The sequence below is a fragment of the Ammodytes marinus genome (assembly GCF_949987685.1).
Source record: "Ammodytes marinus genome assembly, chromosome: 5".
In the NCBI taxonomy this organism is placed as follows: Eukaryota; Metazoa; Chordata; class Actinopteri; order Uranoscopiformes; family Ammodytidae; genus Ammodytes; species Ammodytes marinus.
Genome location: NC_137234.1, coordinates 10,429,761 through 10,452,892, shown reverse-complemented (window position 1 = coordinate 10,452,892; position 23,132 = coordinate 10,429,761). Strand labels below are relative to the sequence as shown.

The following is a 23,132-nucleotide window of genomic DNA, read 5'->3' as shown; positions in this document are numbered from 1 at the left end:
GAGTTGCCAAAACATGTTGTCATTAGGGAAACATCTCACTTCACAGCAAAGAGGGGGAAATTAATCCGTTTCAGAGGCGTCAGTCATCAAACTCTAAACTGGAGTTTTCCTTTGGTTAACAATCTGTCAAGCATAATTTGTTTGTTCAGGTAACAAACAAAATGTGTGTTTACGGCAGTCTGCAGTGTATCATGCAGTCCACATGAAAACAGTGAGATTAATTAGATAATCCCTTCCGAGATTTGCCTCCATTCTCTCCCTCAGTATGGAAACCAGATGTAAACGTGAAATTCATTTTGCATGATGAATGTATGCTAAACACAGGGGGAAGTGTAGGAACATTGCAGTGGCACACAGAGCCAATATTTGGCGTCTGTTGTTCATCATATTGGAATGAATGAACAACAGTGTACTGTATGAAATTACACACCTAAAATATCTTTCATTGTGTATATTTTGACATTTTTCAGTGCTTTGATATTTTTTTTCTTGTTTGAAATTGACAAAACTGCAGCCAAACCTTATTTAAACTAATACAGCAGCTGTTGTTTGAGACAGGAATTTGCTTTAACTATACCTTAATATATGGGCGCTATGGTGGCGTGGTGGGTAGAGCGCCTATACCCTATTGACTCTGTTCTAGTCGCAGAAGGCATGGGTTCAAATCCATCTTGCAGAACTTTACTGCATGTCATCCCCCCTCTCTCTCCCCATTTCCACACTATCCCATCAGATCCTCAACCATCAAAAAAAGGTTAAAGTACCTTTAAAAAAAACTATGCCTAAATATATGTAAATGCAGTCAGTGCTGTTGTGGTAAGTGCCCTATGTTTTAAAATAGAGCTGTAAGAGAGCACATACCTCCACTGAGGTTGCACAATCTTTCTGTTGTTTTGATGATAAAATTGTTCACTTTTTTTGGATCTGCATCTTGATCCAGAATTGAACTTTTTTTCTTCTTCTTTTCTCTTGTGTGCTCTTTCTAATACATTCTCTTCTTTTTCATTATGTTGCAATGTGGGAGGGAGCTGGAGATTTAAGAATGTCATTGCCAATGGTTTTGCCTGTATTCATTGTGCATATGATAAATAAACAAACTGGAACTTGATTTTCCCAAAAAATATAGGCTTTGAAATTGTTTACAGAAATAGACACGGGTCATTGAAAGCCGAATATTTTGCCTGTGAGCTTTTTGTCGTATACATTGAACAATGCAATAAAGTTAATTGGTCAACCATGATGGTGTGATATTTAATCAGAAGTTGTTAATATGTACAGGTTTGCTCACACGTCTCATATTTTAATCGACAAAGACCATCTTTGGTAGAACCTTTGACTATCGTGTCTACTGTACATATATGGCAAGAAAATAAGCAGTGTGTGCATGGGTATTTATTTGTATTTCAGTGCACCTCTACCCAGCACCTGCTATCAATTTAAAGAATAGCTCAACATTTTGGGAAATACACAATTTCTTGGCTGGTTCCCTCGCAATCTCACAGCAACCACAAAAGTCCATGCCAAGATACAGCATTTCCCTGTTTCCAGTCTTTATGCTAAGCTAACTAGCTGGTGACTGAAGCTTAATTAATCACTGGACAGACATGGGAGCAGTAGCCTATTGTCTTCTCATCTGGGCCAGAAAGTGAAACAAGTGTGGTAGGTCTGATGTTAATTGTAAAGTGTGTGTGTGTGTGTGTGTGTGTGTGTGTGTGTGTGTGTGTGTGTGTGTGTGTGTGTGTGTGTGTGTGCGCGTGCGTGCGTGCGAGTGTCTGTGTGTTTAACTATAAAACAGGAAAATCTATCAATTAACTATCAAGTATATACTAGCAAATTGGAAAATCCAATGGGAATGAAAACATAGAATCTTGTTTTAATTGTGTTGCCTGTATATCAATCTGAATGTTCAAATTAGGCTAATCAAAAAATGTTGTAGGCTATAAATGTGTCTGGCATGGAAAGTACAATGTATCCATTTGTAGTAGTGGAGCATAATGTGCAAAGAAGCAGATGATGGAAATGCAGAGGTAAAGTAAAAGTAGCCAATCACAGCCTATAGGCTAATCAGTGATGAAGAGGTGTGTCATTGTGATCAGTGACTAACAATGCATTATGCGAAATATGGATGACAGGGGGGGAGGGTGTCTCCTCCTGTTCCCAACAACGCCCCTGTTCAGCAGACACAGCATTCATATTAGAGATGAGAACTGGGGAAGAGAGCACAAAGAGAGAAGGGGAGAGAAAAGTCAGTGAAGGAAGGAAGGGAGGAGGAGGTATAGCTGCGTAAACTCCGCCTCCTGTCTCGGCTCCTCTCGCAGTCCCTTATTCACAGCGTCTCACGTTGAGTATAGAGAGAGAGAAAGGGCAGAAACGAGCAGAAGGGCATACGAAGTCGAAGAACAAGAAGAAGGGGAGCAGCAAAACGACCATGGCAATATCCAAAACGTCTCAGCTTGAGATAGTGTCCGATCACAGCGCACCTCTACCGCCGTCGACCACTGCATGGAGCATGCAGCCGCACAATAGACAGAGTCCAGATGAATGAGGAGCCGTATACCTGGGCCGTGGACAAAATGAGGGTCATCTTCATCCTAAACGCCGGTTTCGTCGCAGCTTTCTCGCCTTTTAGACGTGAGTCGGTGATGTTGGCAGCGTGTACGACGACAGATGACGTGAACGAGCCACAGATAGCCACAGATAGAGCATGCCAGTCAATTGAGGAGTGAGGAGATTAGATCAATTTTATTTAGTCTTTTTTTTTTTTTTTTTTTTGGGGGGGGGGATAGAGCTTGCGCACACATAATAGCCAATAATATATCATCTTTAAATCGAAAGCGTGTTCAGCTTTCGGCATGCTGCCTGCTGTCGAAATCTGACAACATATATTTTATTACAGAATTGGCACTAGAATTATTATTCTTTTTTTTAAATACAGTGATATGTAGGCCTATCAGGCAATTATAGACCGATAATGTCCTAAAGACTTGTTGTGCTTAATCCGTAGTAGATTTGATTATATAGCGATAATAAGATGAATAGGTAAGAGGAGGCATCTCTGTTTCACTTTGATTAAAGCCAATAGATCAATGGAGACAATCTGGAAATGTTAGTTTCCACATGTAATGATATGAGTAGTAGGTTACCTGTTATTCCTTGTAATTTATTTATTTATTATTAGGCTACTATTATTAGACCTATAAGTATTATAGCCTATTATCAATTTTATTTTAGGTAGGTAGTTAGTTTGAAATATTTAACAGTGGGAAGGTCGATTTCAACACTTCCCTATAGTGAGATGGAAACCGCTTATTTATCGCCCCACCGGGGGGCAGCCCGTCCCGAAGCCCAGAAAGGCAAAACCTCTACGGGCAAACCGGCGGGGGGTGACCTCTCCCCTCCCCTACTCGCCGGCATCTCGCCCGAAGGGAGCCCGACGAGCAGCGATGGACGGAGGAACTCGGGCGTGAAGAAACACCACCACAAGCACAACCTGAAACACCGCTATGAGCTGCTGGAGACGCTGGGAAGAGGCACCTATGGCAAAGTCAAGAAGGCCATTGAGCGCCACTCCGGCCGAGAGGTGAGCCACTTCAGTGACGCGCTGAACAGCTGTTAACATCTGTCGAGATGCTTTCAGTGGCTCCAGACGCTTGTTGTGCATGCATACTTTTGTAAGGTCCTTAATAGCAGCCACTCCAAACAACGTTGCTCTAACCCTATAATAAGTGCTTTGCTGCTGTCAGAGGCGTGTGCATAGTCCTTCCACTGGGAATCCCCCCCTTATGCTCCAAAGGGCCCATGGGGCCAGTGAGCTGTGGCTGCACACGCCTTGTATGTTGGGCCTCACGACCGGATGCTGCAGTGAAAATCCTGCTACTGACTGATGTGACTTTAGTGACCCCAGTAAAGCATCATGGAAAACAACTGACAGTCCCCAAGAGATACTCCTCTAGAGCCCACTCACATTTTTCTGCTCAGTGGTTTAAGTGTTTTAGTCATGGCCTGCATCCTTTTGGTTTTGCTTTTGTTTATTGTGTGGGTGTGAGTGTGTTTTCATGGGTGAGTCCACCACTTTCTCTTTCTTTATTTTTATTTTTTAAAGTTACTGGTTGTTTATTTTGCCATAGTAAACCCACCATCTGCTGGTGTGTCCTTGCAGACCAGCACATCCCTCCAAATATTTCCACGTGTGGCAAAATTTGACCCCCTGAGCCCAGTCTGGCAGGACATGAAGAACTTTCCGTGCACTGAGAATGCCAGGGGGAAATTTAGTACAGGTCAACAAAGTCCCCTAAGGCTTTCATAGCTCCTGGCAAATGCATGTTTGATAGGGAACCATAAACCCCTCTGGTAGGCCTTATTTTCCCTCTGCCTGTCCCACTTGGCTCCTTGTCCTTTCTTTAGTGTGTTTTCTCATTCACTGTTACCATGGCAGCATCCTTAACGTGAATTATTTGACTTTCACTAGCATTGTGAAATTGCACAATGCGCACATCTTACTTTAATATGGGCGAGTTTGATATACTGTCTCCCCAAGATTACTCAAGTTGGCTCGACTAGTTGGCTTTAGATGATTCACTGAAGACTTGTTTTGAAGGGAGTAACAATATTTCACACAAGTTGTACACTTGTTTGAATTTGTAAGGTTACTAAAACCATGAAATAAACTATACCTTCCTGTGACTGATGTATAGAAAAATTCCATCTCCTAGGCAAAATCAAAATATAGGCCTAGACGTAAACAACAAATCAAAACTCAGTGGCCTAACGCCTTCCATTCTCATGTAATCTGTTGCTATAGCCATAGCATAGCACTCAGACTTAAAATAGCATTGTGTATAGCACAAGTCTAGGACTTCCTTGCACCACTGTGATGGGAGTTTGTATCTTATGGAAGTCCTCTGAGAGTCAACACCTCATGCAGAAGGAGTACACGCAGAAAAACAGACAGAGCATGACCGCCTCAGAGCCACCTCCCGGGCCACGTGTGTCTGCCACTGCGTTTGCTGGAGTTTACGTGACCTCTGACTCAAAGCTAGTCCCTGGTGTCCATATGACAGATACTGCAGTGTGGTGAAGAGACTGTTATGCAATCACCTCGACTCCCTGTACCTTTTTGGCCCGGCTCCCTTCACAAAATCCCAATGAGAAGAGCAGAAGAGAGAGAGAGAGCTGAGTGAGTGAGTGAGTGAGGAGACAGACTGAGGAAGTTGTGTGTGTGCACATGTGTGGAATGAACTGAAGGCACTCGAGGAAGATTGATTAGATGCGGGCATATTCAGTGTGTCAGCGAAAGTGGAACAGAGTGACTGTCTGCTTTAATCTGCGACGCCATATGTCGTACTGCTTGGCAGCTCAGTGGAAACCCCAAACATTAAATGAAGTGCAATGTGATCGTAGAGATCATAGTGGGGAGATGCATGCACGAGCGCATGTCATTGTGCATGCCTTCGTAAGATGTGTTTCATACCCGTATACTTTGTACGGGTATACAGAGAGAGACTGTGTGTGTCTTAATGCAGTGTGTGCCATGTAGAGATAACTATAGTGAAAAGGTTGCGGTGACAGCAGGGCCTAGAATGGGTAGTGACACATGAAAGGCCATCCACAGCAGGAAATGAGATTGGAGGGGAAGGTTAATATCCTGTACGAGGGGATCCATCACAGACTGGGAGGGGGGACGGGGCAGTTTAGCACAGAGACACAGGGAAGCCCACCACCACCACCATAACAAGCAGAGGGACAGCCTCAGTTAAAGGGGTTAGAGAGTCATATTAATTTGAGTTTAAAGCACCAGATTACATCATTGGCCAACAATGGATTCACTGGAGAGAGGTACGCGAGAGGGGAAAACACTGACATTCCTCGGCTATATGTGGTGTCATTGATGAGGTAGTATGATTCCTGTCTGTGTTTGAGACTATAGTTCTCTAGAAAAGAGCGACGGGCCTCTTCCTCCCACTCACTTTCTCTTGACCCCCCTAAACCCTTAACTCTGACGCAGACACACACACACACAAACACACACACACACACACACACACACACACTACACAATGGATGATCATGATCTTTAGAAAAGGCAGGGAAAAGGGTGAGCTTGTGATGAATACTTCATCTATTTTAATGGCCTGAGAAAGCGCAGGGAAGATGTCAGGCTCCAGTGAAGCACGACATGGACTTTCACTTCAAACAAGCTCTTGGGTGGGGCTGAGGGGGTGAGGGAGGGGGCACAGACGAGACTGGCCCCATACCTGGCAGGGGCCGGCGTGGGCAATGGTGCAGCGCCTGTTTACCGTGAGTGACAGTAATAGGGATCCACTTAAGGACAAGCGTAGCTGTTGTCAGCCGGCCCGGGCCAGCTGGCAAGTGGCTGATCTGCAGTCCTGTTTAATGATCCACATCGGGGTCAGGGCAGGGGAACATGAGGAGAGAGATACACATAGAGATACCTGGCTGTGTATCAAGCCCCAATGTGGGAGAGCTGGCTAAACTCCCTGAGTTAGCACACAGTGTGGAATTGTGATCATGGCTGTTAAAGATTAATTGCTACCCCTGGTAGGAGAAAAAGACAATTTTGGTTTGGTTTTAGGCTACAGCCAGCCAAATACAGAGAAAGTTCACGTGTTGCTTTTTGTTGGTCCTTCCTCGGTCGTTCCTCCAAATTAATGAATTCCTGAATTAGTTCCTACATTAAAACCCAGGAAAGGTGACTCAACGTTCTGCCTCACTTGCTAAACACCAAAATGTTATTTGCGTTTTGGGGATCAGTGATAAAGTGTTGGTGAATCGGATGAGGCAAAGGAAAACATCAGTGTTTAGGATACAAACAACTCTTATCCATTGTGTGCACAGCATGTGTGGACCCCCCCCCCCCTCCCCCCCCGGACCCCACCGTGTTTATTATGGTATAATTTCTTTAAATTCTGTGTGCAATCAAGGCGTGCTCTGGAAGAGAACAATTCCGGTTTGCGTTTATTTTTTATTGATGTACACGGTAATTAGCTTGGCACTTGCTACTGCCTGTGGTTTCCGCTGCATGGAATAAAGCTGGGCTCCTCGGAACACTACCGCTTAGCAAGGAGAGGACAAAAGTTTAAACTAACAGAATTCAGAGCGGACCAACTCTATCCAGGCCTGATCAAAGCAAAACCCAGGACTCGATCCGGAATGTTTAGGCTGCAATTACAGTGAAATGACTGTCTGCTCTCGATTGGGTTTATTTGGAGAAAGCCGCTAACCTCTCATTTAAGGGGTGCAAGGCTGGAGGATCGGATGCATCCAGTTGTGGCTGACTCTTTACCCCGGTGGCATTTGTCATGACAGTGAAAAATCACCAAATCAAGTGCAGTTGTTGACTGGTGGTAACAGGCTCATTGGCAAGGCTGATTCACTTCCTCAACCTCTGCTATTTCTCATGGTTCTGCCATAAAACTCCCAGCAGGCCCCAGCTTTTCAGGCTATTTCTACAGCAGAGGCCATTAGCTGTTAATCAGAATGTCTAAAAATAAGAGCCCGGGTAGTGATTTAATGTCCTCTCAAGGACTTTTTGATGGGGATGGAAACAGCAGTGAAGTTTTAATAACGACATCTGATTTATAGAGGAGCGCTCTGACCTCCATGCCCCCCCCCCCACCACCACCATCCTACCATGAACACCTTTGCTTACCTCTTTTTCATGATACTCATGTTCCTCTTTGGCTGTACTGTATATGGATAGCAATGGTCAGTCATTCAGTTTGGCGCAGACTGAAATATTTCAAAAGCAATTGGATGGATCGCAATTAAATTAACTACAGACCTTTTTTTCCCACTCTTACTCTGTCGCCATCATCAGGCCAACATGCAACACTTTGTTTAATGACGGAATACCTGCAAAACTATTGGCATTCCTATCAGCATCAACAGCACTTTGTCTTTAGTGCTAATGAGCATATGATAGCACCTCAGCTAACACACTTAATCAAATTCTGAACATTACCTAAACATCAGCCTTGTCATTATGAGCATGGCAGCTTCTGTGCGCTGGATATCCTACGTTTCACCACTTAAATGGAATTTACTCAATAACAGTAAATTACACAGTGCGAGGCTTATATGACTCCTTATACTTTTTTACTCATCTTGCTGGCATGACAGCAAGGCCTGGTGATGAGGTCAAAGGTTGTTTTGCCCCTGAGAGGAGAGGTAAACGAGGTTGAAGCACACAGGGAGAGTGTTTTAGCCAGAGTTGGACTCACATGTTTGTACTGAGACAGACAAGACATCACATGGTGTAGAGCATGTACCCTGCGAGAGCCATGCACGTTTTAAAGTCCACTGATAAGATAATGAACGTGTCGTCCTTTGATCCTGTTTTTTTTTTTACTTTCATTTCCCTTTCCAGATTCAATCAACACATCACATATGCAATCAGTTTAAGTGACACAAAAGAGAAAATGTATTTTAAACTGTTACACGTGATGATGCACTCACGCCATGTATTACTTTGAAATCCAAATGTTATGATCATGCGATAATCAAAGCGTCTTCATGTCCTCTGCCTCCAGGTGGCCATCAAGTCGATTCGGAAGGAGAAGATCAAGGACGAGCAGGACATGGTTCACATCCGCCGAGAGATTGAGATCATGTCATCCCTCCGCCACCCACACATCATTTCAATATATGAAGGTGAGGCTCTGCTGCATGTCACCAAAACGTGCACAAACACACACAAGCAAAATCGCACACGCTCGTTTGACTCGGGCACACGTAAACAAAAAGCACACATGTCCAAAATGTGCCTCAGCTCATTCAGCACTTGATGCCAGGCTGCAGGATTGTCATGTTATGACATGCAGATGTCATAATAAGACCTGGACTACAGCTCTGGGATGTTATTCATCCTCTCCGCTCTGTCTAGCTGCCTGGGCCAGAAAGACGTCTGGATGGCTTTGACGGTGTGCGTCTGGATCTCTCAGAGTATGTGTGTGTGCGCGTGCACGCGCGTGTGTGTGTGTGTGTGTGTGTGTGTGTGTGTGTGTGTACGAGTGGTGGTATTCTAAGGGATTGCCTCTCCCACATCTGAGAGGTCTCATCTCTTGTCTTCTCTGGTCTTGATCTCAAGGCCAGACATCTGCTGATATTTAGGGACAACTGCAGCTGGGAACCAGACTGTGCTCTTCTAAGTGTGTGTGTGTGTGTGTGTGTGTGTGCGCGTATGTCTTTGTATATTTGTGTGAGCCTGTCTGTGTGTGTGCAGCAATGGAGACACTGGATTGACCCCAGTCACCCAGGCCTGCACCCGGTCCAGCGCTATGCAGAGGGAGGAAAGGCCTTAAGCCTTCCCTGAAGCAACATCAACATATATCTACTCCAGGAAGCAACTCTCTAAATATCAAAGCCTTCGAGTCAGCCAGTCTTAAGCGGCTCGCATATTTCCTCAGTGGAATCTCCTCTTTTTATATAAGACATTTTGAATGACCTTAGCTTCACCGGAAGAAAACCTAGATAAGAATTAAGGGCAAGTGGAAAGGCTGAACAATTCCCATTGAATTCTTATGACATATTAGTTGCAATTAATCGCCCCTCATAATAGTCTCTGTCTGGGCCTATATGAGCAAGCAGTTAAGGTCACAAGGCGCTGCAGTGTGTGTCGGTTTCATATGATTTGTGACTCGTGACTTATTTTTTTACGCCTGTGTCAACAAGGCAACCGTTTCAATGCCCCTTTCAGGATAGCTGCCCTGGCACAATGGCAGCCAGTTGTGTGCCACTGCCCAAACTGGCTTACCCGCTGTCCTTTGTTCAGTTTCAAAGTCCCCAGGTCGTTATCAGCAAAGTGAATGTGTGACAAACACCACTATTTGTCATGGGAACGTGCCAGTAGTCAGCTGGAGGGCTGAAGTGGCCACGGTTTAAGTGTTTTGTTGGGGAATGATTAAACGAACACCCAGCTTTATTAACTCTGAGGAAAGTTGTGTGGTGTTCCTATGTGGGCTGCTTTTCTTTTATAAGCAGCGCACTCGACCAGACTCATTGCCCTCGCTCTTTCTTCTCAAACCTAGCGTTTACTGTTGTGGCCTGGCCTCTGCCCAGCCTTGCTTTAGAGATATATAGGAGGCCCCGGGATTTGTGTATCCGGCAACACCCTCTTCAACAGCCCCTGCTAACTGCCTTGTGTGAAGCAAAGCTGAACCAGATGTGTGTGTGAAGATTGATTTGTTCCACTCCCTCACATTCTGCATCCATCAGCATGCTTTGCGGGGCATTTAAAAAGTGGATTTTCCTTCTCGATTCCTCAGGCATCACCAAGTATCTCCAGTGCCCCTCTTTTAAAAAGCAAATAGTGACAACGAAGAATGCTGTGAATGAAAAAATTGACACATCCGACTAAAATGTTGATAATTCATGTATCTAGTGACTGGCACATTGAAGCTAAGCCTGACAACTGACACACAACTGTAAGGAATAGTTTCACACTTCAGCCAACAGCTGCTTGGTTAAGCCAAACTATGGTACTTTCCTTATTTTTTCTTTTTTTAATTTTTTTTATAAACGCTTTCTGCCAAGAAATGCTTTTCTGCTGGCCTGGCTCTAGTGTCATATTTACCGCACTGATATGAGAGTGTTATCGCTCTTCTCATCTAAACACACAGCAAAAAAGCAAGTGTGTTAAAGTGTATTTCCCAAAAGAATGTCAAACCATTCCTCTATGAGGGGAAAATGGAAAAAGGGAGGAGACATAATATAATTGACTCAGCTGAGACTGAAGAGATTTCTATTGTATTCATTACACTGCATTTTCCAAGGGTGACATAAGCCTAGATCAGCAACTCCAAGGAACTTTTGTTATGGCTCAGTTTAGTAAACAAGATCAGTGTAGAAATAAGAAATAACCAGCTGAAGGCAAACAGCATTAAAAAAAACTGCTTTCAGTGCTTATATTCTACATCTCAACCAGTCTTCTGTTTTACCCTTTTTTTTTAAAAGTCTTCTGATTTGAGTGCATTTTGCATGCTTGCCACACGGGTCTTTCATCAGTCCATAGGCAATAGGACAATAGGTGCTAATTGGTCAGATGCGAGGACCTGATCTGTGAACAAAAGACTGGTGAGTGACAGCGAGGCTGGCGCACCCAATGGGCTGTAACAAACCCAAGTTATGTAAGCCAGGTAATTACTTCACCAACCATGGGGTCAAAGGTAAATGGGTGTGCAAGCTGACAATTGGCTTTTTAAGCACAAACCCCACCACGGATCACTGTGATTGTCACCCCAGGTCACCTCTCTGGCCAGCCAATCAGAGGGTTAGATCTATGCTTGGGCTTACCCCCCACCCCCCCCCCCCCCCCCCCCCCACTCCCCAACCCCGTCTGTTCCTTTCCCCTTACAGCCAGACAGTTGCGATCAGGGAGCATTACCATCACACTCACTAGCTCTGTGTTTTTGTAGAGGATTATGTCTTTTAAAAAAGGACCTTGAGAGGGGCGGTGAGGAAAGTGGTGTGACAAGCTCTGAAGGTGCTCACTCAGGGGTGCAGAAAGCAGAGGCCCTCACCCCCTGTGACCCCGCTGTGTGGGAAAATCCACCCACACAATACCAAGCAACATGGCCGACTGTGTTGTTGTCATCTCCTCAGTCTCTCTCTCTCTCAGTCTCTCTCTCAGTCTCTCTCTCTCTCTCTCTCTCTCTCTCTCTCTCTCTCTCTCTCTCTCTCTCTCTCTCTCTCTCTCTCTCTCTCTCTGCCTAACCATTTTTCATTCCCTCCATGCCAATGAGCTGGGAGAGAAGTATGTTGCCAAGTTGAAATTATACACCAGAAGGCTAAATACTGACACAGAATTATATGTTTGGTGACTGCAGTTGGATAGTCATGCATGCGTAAGGGTAATTCAACTGTAGTAACATTACTCACGCCAGTCACCAGATGTGTAAAAAAGTCTCTGTTTGGATTGAAGGGATACTGTGAGTTATGTCGACAACAAAAAAAGAATTTTAATCTTGTCAGTATGAAGATAACTTATCCACCTTTGTTTCTTATCCTTATTCCTGAAGGGTTTGGTCAGATAAAAATTGCATGCCCGTTAGATATACAAGTGTAGATGGAAAAAAAATTGTTATTCTATTATTAGTTGGCCTCCATTGTAATTCTCACAGAGGAACACATGACAGGAAATGTACGATTGGTGATTTTCTTCAATTAAAGTGAAATACTAGTGTTGGGTCATGAATTACTGAGTAATACATGCCTTAGTGAGTACTATGAGCCCTAATCTGCTTTGAGAAAGGGATGTTGCACTGTGTCGGCACAATAAACAGCTACAGTGTTTGTGATATTTATCAGATGGACACTCCGTATGGTGGTTAAGAATGTGGGAGTGTGTTGGTAAACGTGTTGACACGATGTGAAGTTGAAGTGCTATGTGTCAAGGGCACCGTTTGACACGGCAGTGTGCCTGCCCTCTTGTCTGCAAAGCGAACTCTTCCCCTCTTTGATAATTTGGCACCTGCTTTCCCTCTGTTTTCCACTTGCTCTCCACGTGCTCTGATGTCTCACAGGGGTGGGTTTGATTGTGTTAACGGTCCCTCCCTGCAGTGCTGTGTAGGAGCCTGACACATGAGGTGGGGTTTGGGTGATGTAACCCTGAAAGAAAGAAGTGTAGAGTATGTAATATGCTCCACTGAAATTTGGATTCCAGTTTAAAATCTAATAAGGGTGGGGGGGGTGAACCGGTTTACTCTGCTTTTTCTTTTACATAACATTGTCTTTTTGGGATTTTAACATGATTGAATGAACCTGGAATGACTTTATAAATTGTGCCCCCTCCCCCAATGTATTTATATGTACTGTATTTTATTAATGGAATCCAATGTGTTTTTTCTTATCATATGACAGTTTTTGAGAACAAGGACAAGATCGTGATCGTGATGGAGTATGCCAGCAAGGGCGAGCTGTACGACTACATCAGCGAGCGCCGGCGCCTGAGCGAACGGGAGACGCGCCACTTCTTCAGGCAGATAGTCTCCGCCGTGCACCATTGCCACAAGGTGAGAGAAAACACATGCCTTTGCTAGTACATTGAGGGGGGAAAAAAGAACATTCAATTTCTCGGTCACCTCAAATCTCTCTTTGCCTCTCACTCACACACACACACACACACACACACACACACACACACACACACACACACACACACACACACACACACACACACACACACACACACACACACACACACACACACACACACACACACACACACACACACACACATACTTTGTTTTTTCCAGGCCACAGCCCGTCTATTGTAACATTAACCATGCACCTCCATAGTCAGCCATATAGCCTGTTAATTCGCAGGCCCCTGCTCAGTATGCTTTTCTTGGCGCCGCCGTTGCGTTACGGAGTCATCTGTTTCTGAGGGGAAGATGGAGAGCAGGCCAGTTTTAATTCTAAAGCTTACGCTCCGATTACAGTGCACCAAACAATCCCTGCATTCATTCTGTCCTCATCTGCCGACACGCTGATGGCTGTCCCCAGATACCCCCCCAAAGCTTTTTCCCTTAGAGATTTAAGCTCCAGATACACACACCCATGTTCAACCCACTGTTCCACCACACCTCACCAACTCCCATCAAAAAAAAAAAGCCCCAAGGTCCCAGAGCTGTTTTGGATTGGCTCTCCCCACCGCGTGTCATCCTCCTCCCAGCTGGAGATAGGGATGATGTCATGGTCCTCAGATAGGAGAGTCCCAGACAGCCTTGAATGATGAGTCATCAGTACCATTCGCAGCCTCCCGCGGGGTGGGGTTGATGTGAGTCACCAACACAAACAAACAAGCTACCATTTATTCCTTGTATCTAACCAATCAGGCTCGTGCAAACTTGTTATCTCTGCCGAGCGCTAGCCAATGAGAGAGGCCACGCAGAAGGAGGGCGTTGATAGTGTGAAGTCACTCCTCCGCATCTGAGCTGGGGTTCTGTCTGTCTGTATACCACATGTTAATTCCAGGGGTTTTTCTTTTTAAACCGAGGCATTAAAATCAAAGTTTATCCCAAGATGTTGTAAGAACATCATTCATACAGGGTGGTAATTACAGGCTCATGTTTATGTGACACATGTGAGTGGATTTTACAAAGAAAGCTGGCAGCAGATGTCTGCGTAAAGACCCCAGAGGGGACAGGACCAATTAAAGAGTACTAGACCAACAGGCTGTCTTGATTTCCCCCGAGAACCGCAAGCTAGCTTTGTAGGAGTAAATCATCTCTTAGTACAATGGCCCGTTTTCTTCCATCGAATCGATCTCTCATGATTAACACGTTGATGGTTTAATCAATTATATTGTTTTGTTTCTTGTTGTCTCTCTCAGAATGGAGTGGTGCACAGGGATCTGAAACTGGAAAACGTGCTACTGGATGAAAACTGTAATATTAAGGTATGTTTGAACCCTTGATCTTGACTTCACCTCAAATGATCTTTGTATGATGGAATAACAATCACATGGCCGATGATGTGCAATTCACGAGTACCCCTTGTTTACACAGATTGCTGACTTTGGGCTGTCCAACCTGCACCATAAAGACAAGCTGCTGCAAACCTTCTGTGGCAGCCCGCTCTACGCTTCACCAGAGATCGTCAATGGGAGACCGTACCGTGGCCCAGAGGTGAGGGTCTGCCCGCTGAACCAAACACACTGACAATGACTTTTAAAAAATACACAGCTGTTTGTGTGTGAACTTCATTTCCAGTACACGATTCCCCTTTTTTATGTTTCCATCAACCTCATTGTCGTCCTACCAAATGTGGCGTGACCTTCCCAGATATCTCAGCTTTGTATGGCTTTCATCATTATTATCTCACTAGTGATTATCATCAACACATAAAGGCCATACACAAAGAGGTGGAGAGGCCTTATTTTCAGTTTCTTTGATGGGATTACTATGAGTCTCCAGTCAAAAGGGAAGTCCGTCTCTCAGTGCAACCTCCACAGTGGGCCAGCTCACATATTGTCTGCATCTCTTCTCTCGTCCTCCCCTTCCTACAATGTCTGGGTGCTTTGATGTGAGGAACTGGAGGATAGTTTTTTGCTCACTCTCTCTTCATCTTAATGGGCTCCGAATGAGCTCCGCAGACTAAAGAAAAAGACGCTGGTCAAAGTCAAGCGGTTTTAGTGAAAGAAAAAGTGAAACCGTCTCCCCAAATCCACTAATCTGGGAATTCCACATTCATTCTGAAGGGCGTTTTCACTGAAATTGCTTCAGTTACATAAAACAAAGCAACAGAGGAGGAACTTGCATTTTTAGATTTATTCAAGTCCAACCGTTCAATTTAGCGTAATTCACTATAATTTACTCCAGAGTGCTAAAAACTACAGCAGCCCCGATCGCAATCAAAATTACAGAACCTCGGGTTGGGGTGAGGCCACAAATTACTGCAAACACAGGCCACAAAAATAGAACACAACAATAGTGCGTGCCATGTCTCGCCTTTGGGAATGGACCAATGGCAACAGGCTAGTGAAACATTCCTGATGTGGGTCCAGATCCTTAGAGGAAGTACACCAACTCCTTAACTGGCCCTATCTGATTTCCTTTTCCTAGACTATATAGTCTCAAGGCTCCGACCATACCGCCATCAGAAGCACATTCCTCAGTTAGGACATCTCATCCTCCCCTAATGCACACAAAGCTCATTTCCCTCACACACACACACACACACACACACACACACACGCACACGCACACGCACACACACAGATCTGCATCGGTGACCACGTATAGACGGCAACATGGGCAGACGCACACACAGACGCTAGAGCACACACAAACATGTCATCTGCTGATAACTGAATGACAGGGAGTCTCCAGCCAGTAGTCAATGGTCCAGGATATCACGACTGGCCATCTCTGCCGGACTCATTACCCTCCACTTCCCACGTGGCTCTGCATCTCCTCATGCCCCAGACACAAAGTCTTCTTATGTAACTGCGCTTACTTAGAAAGCCACATTGGATTAGGTTGGTGGTCAGAAAGTGCTTGAGAGATGGGTGTGGAGTGGGATGGGGTGGGGTGGGTGTGTTTATCTGTGTGGAAACAGGCCATTTCCCACCAGAGTACGGGCATTTGTCATGTTTTTTTATGAAAGATGGATTGGAGAAGCACTGCAGCGTCACAAGCTCTTTAACAGAGATGTTCTCTCATGTGACGTTACGGTGAAAAGAAAAGCGATCATGGTGCTTATTTATCAGTCAAAGTAAACTCATGAGCGAACCTCAAGGTTGCTGCTCTGATGTTTTACATAGCTGAGCTTCCACAACATTCATTTTAATGCCATGAATCATAAATCAAACCAAGGACTTGGAAGACTGCGTTTCCATTGCATAACACCAGATCTATTACACCTCGACTTTTTTATTTATTTTCATGCGCCGTACAGTGTCTTGTGCGATTGGCAGTGTGTGTTTTTGCGTATGACTGAATGAACTAGTTTGTGACCATATTTATATGTTTATTTTCACCAGGTGGACAGCTGGGCTTTGGGGGTGCTGCTGTATACCCTGGTCTATGGGACCATGCCATTCGATGGGGGAGACCACAAGAACCTCATTCGCCAGATTAGCAACGGCGAATACAAAGAGCCCACTCAGTCCTCAGGTACGGCAGGAACCTCTGTTTTTCAGTTGTCCTGGGTTTTTGTCATGCTAGGAAAGAACACCTGATCCAAGTTCCCTTTATAAAACTTTATCATAAACTGCACTTGGCAAATGTACTTCATCTGGAGCGCAGATAGAGCCGGTGAGGTGCGCCATTTGGCAGAAACTGAGAGCCTTGACCTTTTGACTTTCTGTCTATAAAAACAGGATTCACTCCTTTGTGTAAATTGAATTCCAGGAAATACTTTAAAGACTTTGACACGTTGGTTCATAAACTGTTGAATGGAACATGGATCAGAGTGTTCTAAGTGTACACATTATGTAGAATCTGCACAATCCATTACATATGACGCACAATGCCCTCTTCTGTCCACACAGTATGAAGACACTCAATAATGGCACCTACGCTGCAAACCACACATTCATTTTCTTAACGTATTCATATTTAACTAACCATAAGTAATGTTTATTCAGGAACTCACTTATATCGTTGACTCTGGAATGCAACATTCAAAGTAATTAATAAATAAAATAAAAAATTATTTAGTTTTGTTAATTATTATTGTGCTGTGAACTGAAAAAGACCCTCACGTGCTGTGAATCTTTTCACCGCCACATGTTTTTCGTGTTCTTTAACTGAGGATGCATTACTGTGGTTTACACTGAACATTGGAATAATTATGTAAAATATTTAGTGACTAATACTTTTCGTGAGCGTATAAAAGCACTGTAGTTATTTTTAAAAGCCTCTTAATTGAATAAGTGCAACTTATGTTTGAAGAAAAACAAAATAAGTGGAATGTCATAAACAATTGAACCACAAAATGTTTTCATACAGCCCTAATTATTCCATTATTTAATTAAACCTCTCACCAACCGTGGCCAGCTCCAGCATATTTGAATAAAGACAGCCTGAAGTAGTGATTAGAGTGTCAAACTCAAACTTAAATTTTCCATTCAGTACTCGGTAATAGCTTATAGTGGCATTAAGTACATGAGCTTTTAGTACACACAAGCTGACGGATTGTTTTTGTTCTGCTTTCCTTTGCTAGATGCACGTGGGCTGATCCGCTGGATGCTGATGGTGAACCCCGATCGGCGGGCCACAGTGGAGGACATAGCCAACCACTGGTGGGTGAACTGGGGCTGGAAGAACAGCGTGTGTGACTGCGAGAGCCAACGCGACCACGGGAGCTCGCCCATGCTGGCCCGATTCATCGACTGGCAGAACCGCACTGAGCCACGTGGTTCTGGAGGCAAAGCTTTGGCCATGCCCTCGCTGCTGCGCCAGAGGCCCAAGAAGTCCAAGAAGGAAAACGTTGAGGCGGGCCAGACCCACTGTGGAGCAGAAGACAAGCCCGGTCTGAAGAGACCTAAAGGGATCCTGAAGACCAGGGTCACTGAGGAACAACAGTCTGCTTCCAGTCTGGAAGAGGTGGAGTCGGGCCAGGCAGCGCTGTCTCTACAAGCAGATGGGGTGGAAGAGGCCTCCAGTCCAGAGCCAGAGGAAGAGGAGGCCACTCTGAGAGGAGGCTCGCCGGCCAAGATGGTACCATCACTGCCCAAGAAAGGCATCTTGAAGAACAACCAACAACGGGAATCAGGGTACTACTCCTCGCCAGAGCGCAGCGAGTCCTCCGAGATCTTAGGGGGCGCCAGCATGTCTCTGCTGGCCACCTCCCCGCCCAAGAGAGCCATGGGGAGGAAGGGCATCCTGAAGCGAAACGGCAAGTACTCCACCTACAGCGGGCCTCCCTCGGCGGCGGCGGTAGCAGCAGTCCTGGGCGAGCCTCCTCCTTCTCAGTCAACAGACTCTGGTCTGTCTCGCAGTCAGAGCCGACCCTCCAGCATGGTGGGGGACGACAGCTCCGTCCTGTCCCTGTCTCCGAGCTCCCTCAGCGGGGCTCAAGAGTGGCACCCCTCCACCCCCCTCCACCGCCCAAACATCAGGGCCTGCGTCTCGGCCGAAAACCTGCTGCAGCTGGCCAACTTCAAGGGCTTCCAGGCAGCCCCGCCGCTCCAGGGGCCCAAGTTCGGCCGCGGCTCCAGAATGAAAGGCTCCTCCCCGGGGGACAATGGCAGCTTCTCTATGCTGGGGGACCTGGAGGACATGACTCAGGTGTACCAGCAAGCCCTGGACATCAGCAGCAACCTCACCCAATAACAGACAGGGTGGCAGAGAGAGAACAAGCAAGAGGGAATTGAACTTGAATGTGAATGTGTGTGCGTCTGTGTGTGTGTACGTGCGTGTACAGATGTATGTGGGTGGCGTTAACGACCAGTGTGTTACTGGGATACACCTTTTGGGGAGTTTTTTTTTCTTCTTTCCAAATTGGGTTAAAATCTTGATGGGAATTATATGTCTGCGCATACACGTACACACCCAGATGTACACACTAAGGTGCACTTCTCTGGCCAGAGGAAATTTAGTTAGGGGTTATGTGAACAAGAGAGAGAAGGAGCTGGCACGAGACAATGCCACCCAGTCTGCTCTCTTGGCCCGCCCATAGACTTTGCTGTGTTCAACATGTTTACATATTCAGCAAGAAGGCAAGTTAGAATCACAAACGCAGCAACCAGAGACTGGTTGGCTCTCCTTGTGTACCCCACCCATTTTGAGTTTACAAAAGCACCTTAAAACTCACACAGAGCACATGCTTTTGTGATCTTTACTTCCTTTAAAAAAAAAGAGATGAAACAAACAAACCAGGGTCTTGTTCCAAAAATAACTGACATTGCTGATTATTTATTGATATTTTCGTAGCTTTTAGTTTTTAAGTGCAAAACTGGTTGGCGCCGGCTGTTACTGGAAGAGTGGTAAAAGCTCCTTTGTCTCCAACGCTTTGTGTGGAACTGACATATATAATAACGTAACTCAGTGATGAGAAACATATATATATACTCAGCATATATAAGTATGTCTGCGCTTGTAAAACACGCAGGCAAAAAATATACCTTCATAAAAGCGTATGTCCTATATATGTGTATGATACTAGGGAATATGTAGGAAGTGCCTTTTTTGATTCATAATAAACAATTATGTATGTCATTTCCTTAAAGTCGAGGGAAAAGCCATGCCAACCTGTCACCAGTTGTGCTTTTTATTTAATTTTTAATTTTTTTATGTTGTTTGTGAATGTGGAGAGACCCAGGGCCTTTAGCGCACAGCTGACTAGCTTTACTTGTTTTGGGGGTTCAGAGGTCAATCTCAGACAGTTGAGATCAAGCAGCCAACTCCCCCCTCACCCCACGGTTCCTAGAATCATACACACACAGATATGCCAGGATTCCACAGGCTGCCTTTAAAAGACCCCCCTCTATGGTATGTGTTATTTGTTAGTGCTTAAGCCTAAAGTTGGGTTTGTCAGCAGTTTTAAGTGGCTTGGTTGAGGCCAGATTTGCTGGCAGCACCAAAAGGCCTGGAGGGGCTCACCTAGTGGGACATTTAGTCAAGGGAGATGGCGCAGACACCATCTCACAGTCCTGGAATGTGCCTGGCTCTCTTAACCTTGGTTGTTTCACATTTTCAAGGCTACTTTGATAAAACAAGCTGTTGTAGTTCGAGATTTTTTTTTATTATTTTACCAAAGAAACGTAAGCTGGTTTTCATTGTCAGACTAGTTAATATTTCACCCCCCGGAGCGCTTCAAAAGAGCCAAGTAAGGTGGTTTGTTTTAGCCGGGGCTGATGACACAGCAAATTCCTCAGACAAAAGGCTTGGAGACGTGTTGGTGCTCGAGATCGCTATCAGGCCCCAGACCGAGTCAGCACAGGTGGGATCTGCAGTGCGTGCTCAGCCCCTCCAGCTGTGTATACTAGTCCATTATGTCAAGCAAGCACAATTAGCCAGCTATTGTTTTCATTTGACAGTAAGTGAGAGGCAGAGGCGTAGAGATTTAATAGCGTTAGAGGAAGAAGAAAAAAGAGTGTGAAGGATGGGAACGTGACGAGATCAGAGAGGACTCTCCCGCAGTATACGCAGGAAAAAGTCGAGGAGTTGGATGGTTATTTTTCGAAGGAATTGTAGAATGTAGAATAGTGAAAGTAAAGAAAGTGTGTAGAAAGAGTAGACGGAAAGTTTTTTTTGTTGAATACCAAAGATGTGATTACGTTTTGACATGATTCAGAGGAATGGATGGGTCAGGGACTAAATACGAGGCCTTTGGATATTTTTTTTTTTGACTTGGGAATCCCCATTGGCGAATGAAATCATCCCTACATTGGCTTTACCTCACGCTTTGTTTTATTATTCTTTTTTGAGGCTTTTGTTTGAGGTGCCGGAGGCTGTTGATACAGCTTGTCTTGAGGGTCAGTCGGTTGTGAGCCTTGTGCGTTCTGGTATTGCCTTAGAAAGTGTGTTACTCTTTTTTTAACAGCAGTAAAAAAATAAAAAAATAAAGTGGGAGAAGGGTGACTGACATCATCCAAAATATCAAATGATGTGGATGGAAAACCATGCAGTAGATGGACCCTGAGGAAATGAATCACATGTTGAATGTTTTCAGCGGTTCTCCCCGTGCGAAAGGAAAGGTCCTGGGTACTGATTTTAAAGACGGCGTATTATATTGCATTTTATTGCCTTTTTTTTGTATTGCATTTTTATTGTCAACTGGATTTACAGTGAGAAAATTATACTATGTTAGTATTTTGTTTTATTATGCTTCTGTTTTTGATTTTCCAAAATATAAGAAACTTTTATATTGCTTTATGTTATGGCAGAAAATACTTCCATCTTCGAAGTGTCAGAATTTCTCCCTTAGAAACAGACAAATCGGATCTGAAATTGGTTTTTACCCTGTTGTCATACACCTGTGTGTACGAGAGGCCCATTAACAACCTCCAGATATCAAGGTAAACTCTCATAAATTAATTAAAGTGGGGCAAAATGCAAAAATATGTACGCATATATCAACAGCTGACCCTTTAAAAATTGCATTTCAACCTCTTACCAAAGCAGGGAAGGTCCTAAACGCTGGAACAACCTTTGGGAGAAAAAGGAAATAAAGCAATGGAAAGAATCTGATGATGAAACATTAACTCTGCCAAACTGGAAATAAGTGGTGCATATCTGTTAGTTAGCAGAAAGTCTAATCATAGGAAAACTTGACTGGATATTGTTATGACAATAATAATAAATTAGCATTATTATGTTATTTAAGTATTATTTTCTGTTATGGCTCATTACTATTGTTGGCTTTAGCCACAGTTTTTTTGGTTTTATTTGTCTTATCTGTTGGTGATCCTGGACTGCCAAGGTGGAGTAAGTCGTGTGCCTTTGGTATCTTTTTATTTTTTTGAACTTTAATTTTTTTGATAATGAAAATTATTATCAATGTTTTTTTTATACTTGTATTTATTGGTGATCAAGCCATTTAATTTGTTGTCAAAAATACTCCCTGTTCATGCTTTTGGCCTGCTTTGGACGGTCAGGACGTACTGCACACACACAAACACAAAAAAAAATGTGTTTGTTCAAAAATAGAGTGGTATCATCTCATTGTGAAGGCAGTGGCCAAGTGTGTATTTTGTAAGAGTAACAAATCAATTAGAGTTCCTCTAAATCCTGTAAACAGAAATGTCTTAATTCATCCATTTGGGTGGTATTTCTACTCATCACAATGCCTCTGTAGTACTGTATCAACTCAAATAAATGGATCTTGAAAGTTTACCGTGTTTGTTTTATTGCTGCGTGTGGTCATTTGAGTTTACATAGTTCTCTACAAGCTCAACAACTGGGTCACATCAAACTGTAATTAGGACATTCCCTTGAAGTGGACAAGGAGAAGCCCAAATTCATACAAGAATAAATGTCTCCCATCCCATTCACAAAATAGGTCAATATTCCAGGACTGTTGTTTCTTCCTCATAAACTATTGTCCCTTTCATGTTTTTCCAGAGTTCAGACTTGACCTACAAGGGCTGCTAATGGGAATATGCTAAACCTTATTATCTTAAAGTTATTTTGGGTTGTATCCAGTGGTGGAACCGCATAAACAAATAGTCCCAGGGGAATTACCGCTCTCCTTCTTGGAAGGGAAAAGCGTAACTCAAACTTAAGTTGGTGAGACGTCCTAATTTAATTTTCCTTTTTAGGACTTTGTGACCCAAAAACCTACATTAGTGCATTTAAAGAAGGTCATATTGCAGAAGGGTGTTCTATTTGTATCTTCAACACTGACATAATGATTTAGCTTTTTAAAGGGGCCAAAATGCTTTACTGAAAAAGTACAGATAATTTTTACTTAGTTTAAATGAATTTGTTAAGGCTCTTGTGGCCTGTTTTTGAAGCAGGCAGCCAGCGTTTCCAAAGCAGAAATACCAATGAGAATTGGCCAGTTCTGGGCACTGAAATTAGCCAGATTTTCCACTCTTGCCTGAGCCTTTAAATTAACTTGATGGATGTTAAAGTGACACTCCACCCAAAATCTTTTTTTCCTCAAGTATTTAAAAGTCATTGCCTGCAGGCTTGAAGGGTGGCTGTAAACATTTTTGCAGTATT

The 23,132-nt window shown here is 44.1% G+C and overlaps 1 protein-coding gene across 1 annotated transcript; it reads left to right on the top strand.

The window, feature by feature from the left end:
• The first annotated feature begins 2,735 nt into the window (after positions 1-2,735).
• On the top strand, positions 2,736-22,299 carry nuak1b (NUAK family, SNF1-like kinase, 1b). Its single transcript, XM_080028220.1, has 7 exons — positions 2,736-3,580; positions 8,550-8,670; positions 12,877-13,028; positions 14,351-14,416; positions 14,526-14,645; positions 16,502-16,634; positions 17,686-22,299. The coding sequence occupies exons 1-7, from the start codon at positions 3,296-3,298 to the stop codon at positions 18,795-18,797; spliced, it is 1,989 nt and encodes a 662-aa protein (XP_079884346.1). The 5' UTR covers positions 2,736-3,295; the 3' UTR covers positions 18,798-22,299.
• Positions 22,300-23,132: the final 833 nt, after the last annotated feature.

Excerpts from the sequence above, each read along its gene's own strand:
- nuak1b (XM_080028220.1), top strand. The coding sequence starts at position 3,296 with ATGGAAACCGCTTATTTATCGCCCCACCGGGGGGCAGCCCGTCCCGAA. Across the intron at positions 14,417-14,525 it reads ATGAAAACTGTAATATTAAG|ATTGCTGACTTTGGGCTGTC; the intron begins GTATGTTTGAAC and ends TTGTTTACACAG. Across the intron at positions 16,635-17,685 it reads AGAGCCCACTCAGTCCTCAG|ATGCACGTGGGCTGATCCGC; the intron begins GTACGGCAGGAA and ends TTCCTTTGCTAG.